Source organism: Egretta garzetta, unplaced genomic scaffold, assembly GCF_000687185.1.
Source record: "Egretta garzetta isolate BGI_Z169 unplaced genomic scaffold, ASM68718v1 scaffold575, whole genome shotgun sequence".
Taxonomy (NCBI): Eukaryota; Metazoa; Chordata; class Aves; order Pelecaniformes; family Ardeidae; genus Egretta; species Egretta garzetta.
In genome coordinates, this window is record NW_009259790.1 from 2,250,204 (window position 1) to 2,257,730 (window position 7,527).

Genomic DNA, 7,527 nt, shown 5'->3' on the forward strand with positions numbered 1-7,527 from the left:
TCAAGTCTTCTCTATCCTATATGGATGTTTAAGATTCTGAATCACTGTGTGATATGTTGTGGGGTTGGTTTGTAATATTAATCTTTTATCCTCTTTGTAATCAGGCATTATGCTTCAGTTGCTCTTCCCGGATATGTCTGTATCAGTGGTATTTTAGCTAAGAATGTGTCTGTAAAGCATACTATGATTGAAGTTATAAGCTGTGCTGTACCTATTTGCAGGGAGCAAAGTGCAAATGGAAACTATGGGAAGTCTATTAATACCATAAGAGATTGCATAGGCAAGTATAACACACAGTTTATTTACTAACCCAGTAAGTCATGCCTAAGCTAAAACAAAATGCTGACAATCCTTTCTAGAATATTCCTCTCAACTTTGTTTTCATTACTATCTACTCCTTGAGTTAATGCTTATTGGCATATCAATTTACTGCAGTTACGATCTGAAGCTTGATACATGGAAACTCTTTATAATCATGGTTGGTTTGGGGTTTTTTTGTTTGTTTTAGTTTTTGGTTTGGGGTTTTTTTAAGTAGAGGAAGCTGGTTTTCAGTTCGTTCTAGACCCAGTCTTGCAATGAGCTCTGGATGCGGGGGGGTTGGTTTGCAAGCAACTTGTTCAAGATTGGGCCTTACTTTCTTCAAAAGATGTAGCATCTGACTTCTGAAACAGCGGACATAAAAGTAGGTGTTTAAAATTAAAAGCTGTTGCATTTATTTTCAAAAGCAAGTGTTGAAATAATGGAAAATACAGTTGGAAGGAATGTGACGAGATTCTCTAATCCACTTAATGCTGAATGACATATAATTTCTGACGTGTGTTTTAAAAACTTTCAGAAGGGAAGGCTCTACAAATCTCTTGCCAATTATCTAGTGCTTAAATAGTCTTAATAATAAGACATAGGGAAAAGCTTGTTATTCTGAAGTTTTTCTTGTGGTTTTCCTTAAAGTTCACTCTCAGAGGAGTTTGTTTATTTCTTCTTCATTGTTACCTGTCTGTCTTTGTTGTTCTCTCTGGTCTTTTGAAACTAAGGGAACTCAGTTTCTTTGGATTTTTCTCAGAAGTCCTCTTTTCTAGCCTTTATGATAGTTCTTGGTGCTTTTCTTTGGAATCTGTTTACCTATTTGTTTCTCTTTTTTTATTTATTTTTTTAAATTTTATTTTTGATGTGATACCGTACTCCCATGGGGCCTTTCCCCACAGCAGCAGAACTTTTTCAGCTGTCATACAGACACGGGTTTTGCTTACACATCCCTGCATGGTGTTTGCCATTTTCATGGCACTGTCAGCTTATATTCAGCTTGTGATCTGGTAGATCTGCTGGATCCTTCTCTGCAGTCTAGCTGCTGAAGTGATTGGTTCTTTTGAATAAAGAATGTGATATATTTATCAGGTGATAGGTGGAAAGAGGTATATTTTAAACGGTATAAAAAGCCAGATTTTAAGAGACAAAAGGAAAAAAGAGGTTAGTTAGGCAGTTCCTTCATAGCTCGCTAACAGTAGGACTCCATGTATTAATTTAGAAGTCCAGCATGCTTTGACCTCAGGGTGGCTGTTCGACAAATGACTTGAAATGGTAACAAGAAGATCCTTTTTCAGAATGCACAGTGGGAAATTTCCAGATCTGTGCCCAAAATGGCTACATTCTTTCCTGGGATAAATCTTTTTAATGCAGTTCATTGTTAAACCAGTGCTTTTTAAGTATTACAATACACTGAAAACAGCAAATAAGTTGTGGACTTCATCCACGCACGTAAACAGAATGGAATGACGTAATCTGGGAGGAGGTGGTTGTAGATGCATAGTTTCGCAACTGTTATCCCCACTTTGAAATAATAGATTCTCTGATAAAGTAATCATTCTAGCTCAAAAGTAAAAGGATTATTCAGGCCACTGTATGGGAAACTATTGTGCAGTAGATCATTGCACAACAGTTGTAGATTGGTTTTCCACTGACTGTTGTTCCTTCACTGTCTGCTGTGACTATGTATTTATTTCAGTGTGAAAGAAATTGTGATCTTCCATTTTCTCAGGAACTAAATTCCCCAAAGGCAATTTAACAATTTAAGGATTAGCCAGGTTTTATACTGAGATTTCTGCTCCTACCCATCTTGTCTTCTGGCAAGGTCGTCATGGACAATGTTATTCTCTTTCATTCTTCACTCTTCTTTTCCTTGTCCTTCTGCGTAGTGACTCTGCATACTGGGCAGCCAAGTTACAGCGTACTTCCTAGGTTGTAAAAATCCACAGCCGAGCTTCTGAGGAAAAGGTTGTTCACTGGTTGGCCTTGAGGGTTTAACCAGGTCTGAACTTTGATCTTTAATGTCCAGCTTTTAATCAGCTTGTGTCTGCACTTAACCACTTTCCTTTTTGGCTTGTTTTTCGGAGGAGGTGTCATTTTTGTACAAGGTAGAAAAGGAAGTTGGGCTGTGAACCTTGCAGATATTTTTTCTGAAGCATGTGACTACACGTCAGCCAAGTTGTGTGTGTTTAGGTCCTGTTATTACCATGCAATGCAGTGGTGTCCCAATATGTGATATGAACAACGGGGAGAATTTTTGAGCTTAGAATGCCTGGTGTCTTGTACCACAAGACACTGTATATATCCAAAAAGCTGTTGTTTTCAAAGCAACAAGCTTTGAAAATAATGCTGTATTGTTATGGGTATTTTTATTTAACATACTTTTTTTTTTTTTTCCTCCTCATCAGTGCAATTTCTTTTATTCCTTTTATTCATACTAGTGTTACGGTTAATTATAGCTTCTATATTACTATAAAAAGATAGAATTAATAGTCCAAATACAGGTTGCCCTTCCCAGATAGTACTGAGTGAAAAGACTTGCATGTATACAGAGGGATCGAAGGTGCAACAATGGGGAATGGAGTGTGGTTCTCGGACCTGTCTGATAGTCCTTAGGAGGAAGAGAAAAAGGGAGATGCTTAATCAGCATTGCTGCCATGAGAGATTGTTCAGTAAAGAAGTTGGTGGGCAGGGTATAGGAAATGGGGAGGCAGGGAGAAAGAGAGGAAGTCTGTGTTGAACTCACAGTCATTTCTTTCCACTCTGGGAAAAGGCAATATTTAGCATTCTTATACTCTGTAATGAAAACAATTGGTGGAGGAAAGTCACATTAACAAACTCATTGAAACTTTGGTAAACAGCAAAACCAGCAACTTTAGACATATTTGAGCTTTGAGTTGAGTTGGATGTACTTAATTGTTTGAGGTTTCTTTTTCCTTCAATATAAATATTTTTTTTATTGCAAACTGCAGCAGAGATGTTGGTTCTTGTATCAACTTTAAGGTTACCCAAAGGATCATGCAGACACCCTGCCGTCTGCGGGTCAAGGAAACACAGCATACACAGTATGGATGCTCCAAGTGACGCAGTTTAATTTCGAGCTCTAAGTTTTATAGCAAGGCCACATTCCAGTCCTGCCAATCACTGTGTGGTCACGGTGATGCCCTCTTGCTCCTCCTCTTCTTGGCCTTGCGGTTACTGCCCACTCGGCTTCTGCATTTCTTGCATACCCCACAGAGATAGTAATCTTTAAATATTTGAGCTTCACCACAAACCAGACTCATGTTAATTAGCAGCTACCATGTGGCCTGTCATACTGTTTGATTTTTTTCCAGCAGAATTGGGGGGTGGATCTGAAATAGTGTTTTTGGAGAATTGGGAGAAACTGCCAGATAGGTTAGTACACTAATAAAGATGTCACATGTCCCTGTTTTAGAATTTTTAATTTGTAAAGAAAGAATTGGTGGTGGTAAAACTATCTTGTGAAAAGGAAGAGTGAAGAAGCAACAACAATGAAATCAAGATTAACATTTAATACTGTCAGAAACAACAATAAATTTTATGCTGGTAAAGGTGCATTTTAATCTAGTTATCTTCTTGCTTTCACTCTAATTAGAGCCTAATTAGCTGTCACTTGCCCTCAATAAATAATGGCTTTCATTATAATTTTCTCTCTATTATGTTCTAGATACAATGTCTGCTCCGAGTGGTGTCCCTGTCCCATCTGCACCACCTTCCTATGCAGAAACAACAGGAATCAATGTGAGCTATCCTCACCCCTATCCTGTCCCAGCGCCTGGCCAGAAACCAGATGGGAAGGGAATGAACCCCCCCCCATACATGGGGCAGCCTGTACCAGCAAATAACCCCGGTAAGCCTGAAAAAACTCTACTGTACCTCATGTTAAGGAGGTGTCAAGTGGCTATGTAATTGGTGCTGTGCAGAAAATTAAAGACCAGGGTTCACAGGTGTTCCCCACCTTCCAAAAATATTTTTGAAGGGAATAAGGTGAATCAATTCTTGTGAATCCTTCAGTGTGCACTGGTATCAATAACATCATTTAGCTTTCTGCTGTTTTTAATGCAGATGTAATTCTTAAGGCTGTGTGTTTCTGCATTAGGAAATGCCATGGTGATTTCTCTTTGTCATTGTGCACTTCACTGCTCTGAGCCTCAAATATTTCAGAGAAGTAGCTGGTTCTAGCTCAGGGGAAGTTGTTTAACTATCCTTTTTTCCTTATTTACCCACTGAGTAAACAGTATGTTTCTCTGCTCAGTTACAGTTCAGACAGTGTATGTGCAGCAACCGGTAGTATTTTATGACCGCCCAGTTCAGATGTGCTGCCCTTCCTGTAACCAGATGATAGTGACACGTCTCTCGTATGACTCAGGAGCTTTGACTTGGCTGTCATGTGGTGGCCTCTGCCTGCTGGGGTAGGTTGATTTCAATTTGCACTTTATTTTTCTCTTCTTACATGACCTTATATAGCTCTAAGGAGTAACAAAGCTCTCAGCTTTGTTGCTTTCTTACTCTGTCTGGGACCTGACCCTTTATGGTTTCGATAGCCCACATCTGCATTTAAGTCATGTAGGACTTTAAAGCATCTCTAAAACGCTACAGTGATGGACTCCATAGCCATGTATGTTCTTCCCAAAGCTTCATGGCACCAGTTTTACTGATGGCTTTTGCAGGAAGTATATCTTGACTTCTTCTGCACGTAATAAGCGATAAAACAAATTGTCAAATTGTTTTTTTTTTTTTCTTTGCAGGTGTATAGCTGGCGCTGCTTAATTCCCTTCTGCATTGATGCCCTAAAGGATGTGGATCACACCTGTCCGAACTGCAACGCTCTTGTTGGTTCTTACAAACGTTTATAGGCAGTGTTTAAACATTGATAATTGATTGATGAAGTTGGTTAGCGCCTCTACAAGCCCTTTCTGAAGCTTCATGGAGACTTCTGGTTGTTTCTGTGCATCACTGGAAACCAATCACAAGTAATGTTTATTGCTAGACTGTTTGAATAAGAATTCGCTTGAGGGCATTCTGACTTAGGTCTGTAAAAAGTATATGTAATGTTTATGGGCCACTCAGTCCAGAACCAGTTAATGGTTTCTTTTTCTGCTTTATGGAAAACAGGTTGGCGATGTTCTTCAGTTAGTCTTGTCTTGATCATGTTGCATGCTTGTGTGCATGCTTACGGTCCCAGCACAGACCAAGAGGAGAACGTCTGTGGAGACCTATATGGTCTCATAGTTGGTGTTGATGCTTTTGCAACAGCACTGTTTACAAAATGGCAGGGAGTTGCTTGCTTCTGAGACAGGTGCCCTTCCTTGACAAAAGAAGTGATTTTCTCATGAGCACTAAAATTCACTTTAAAACTTTCTTAGTTGAAAGAGAACCAAACCTAAAGGCTTCTTCCTTCTTGGAGGCTGCTTTACCAAATGGACAACTTGGGTTATTGTGCATCAATGGTGATTCAATCTAGTACCTGAATTTCCTTGCCAGTTTTAAGTCTAGTCATATCTCTACTCTGCAGTAAAGATGTTCATACAGGAATTTTTAATAGATATTTTTTCAGTGTTTTTTGTTTGGTTCGTTTTTTTTTTTTTTTACTGCTGATCTGTGAAATGTTCTCTTCTCTCCACCCCAGTGAAAATGTCCGTAGGGCCTTGGTTATAGCATTGGAAAACTTCCTTTTACGTTTACTTAAGTCAACTGGTGCATCATAAACAGACCTCAGCCTTATCTCAAGGCTTGAATTCCACCTGCAAAACACAGATACAGGACCTGTGCTTTTAATTGTTGATCTGTTTGTTAATTACTGTTTCTCCATTAAGAAGGTAACATGTTTGTTAAGGAGTTTCTCTGATTATTATTTAGACTTGTACTCTGATTCTTCTAAATGAAGGAGATGTTTTGTTTTCAGAAACTTAAGCTGGATATGCTTACTTAAGATGACGATCACAAAAAATTAGGGAATGAGGCATTGAAGGTTGAAGTATTTTACCATGTCATAAGCAGCCAAATAACATCTTGATGTGTTTGAATGGTACCTGTCTAGAGAAGGCAGACAGGTGTTTGAACAAGGCTACGATGCTAATGCTGTATTAATCTCTGTAAAAGTAAAAAGCTAAAATAAATACAAATAAAAAATACTGCATTTACTGTTCTTGCCAAATGTGCCTTCTATAAATATTTGGTGTAAGTTAACTTTTCAAAAGTCTTTCAACAGTTAACATTTGAAATCCAGGAGTTTAGTGGATCACAAAAACAGCTTCTAGGCCTTGTGTTAATTCGTTTTGTAAACTGTTGCTGCTTGTGTGTCAGTCTGCAAGTGGCTTAAGAGCTTCCTTTTGCATTTGGAAAAGGTTTCTGATCATGTCTCCCTGTAACATAAGAATTTACATCAGCAGCTACTAACTGGCAAGAGGTAAAAAGCTGGTAGTTTTGTACCTTTCCACTTTGATGATGCAATACTACCTTGTGTTTTTTGTCTGCTGCTGCACTACCATAGTGCTTTCAATGTTCTTTAAGGGCTTGGGTGATACTCCATTGAATTTTGTGTTCTGATGACACAGGCACTGATTCCAACTTACACAAGTTACATGTGTTAATGTAAAGCAGTATTTCCTCCCCGCTGGATTTCACAGGAAATTTACTTCTTGTCAGCTTATCATCAGAGCAAGACAGGAAGAAGCAATGAAACATGCAGTGTTTCCAAACTTGATGTTTGCTTGCATGGTCAGGAGGATTTTTAGTTCTTTTAGTACCCGTGTCAGTCTGGTCTGGATAATCCTGACAGATATTCATTTGGTGAGTAAGTCTTCAAATTTTTACTCCCTTAGCTCCCCTTTTTCTACAAAGTGATAGTTGGAAAATCTGAGGTGATGGCACCAGAGTGCCGAACAACACTGACCAAAAAAATTATTATGTGGAGTTTTCTTTGTTTTGTTTTATGGGCACAGTCCATTGCATCTCTTTAAATTCCCCTTACAAATTGAGAACAGGACACATAACGTTTGCAGCTATTGCATCTAATTAAGCATTCTGCAAAACTTGCTGCTGCCCCTTCTATACTTAAATTTCCTTAAATACAAAGCTTGTGTTTTTTCTCTTGCGTATGGAATTATCTGCAGAATGTGCCAAAGTAACTTGCTTTGTTAAACTTACTTTGGAGAGACAAATGCAGGATATAACTTGCTTTGTGTGAAAGTGCTTTGTGTTTGA

The 7,527-nt window shown here is 38.6% G+C and overlaps 1 protein-coding gene across 1 annotated transcript in view; it reads left to right on the forward strand.

Annotated features, from left to right (window-relative positions):
- Positions 1–7,255, forward strand: part of LITAF (lipopolysaccharide induced TNF factor) — a 15,220-nt gene extending 7,965 nt beyond the window's left edge. The window contains 4 exon segments of the mRNA XM_035895103.1: positions 3,989–4,171; positions 4,577–4,733; positions 5,070–5,080; positions 5,083–7,255. Coding sequence (XP_035750996.1) covers positions 3,994–4,171; positions 4,577–4,733; positions 5,070–5,080; positions 5,083–5,177 — 441 coding nt within the window. The 5' untranslated portion in view covers positions 3,989–3,993 and the 3' untranslated portion in view covers positions 5,178–7,255.
- The last annotated feature ends 272 nt before the right edge of the window (positions 7,256–7,527 follow it).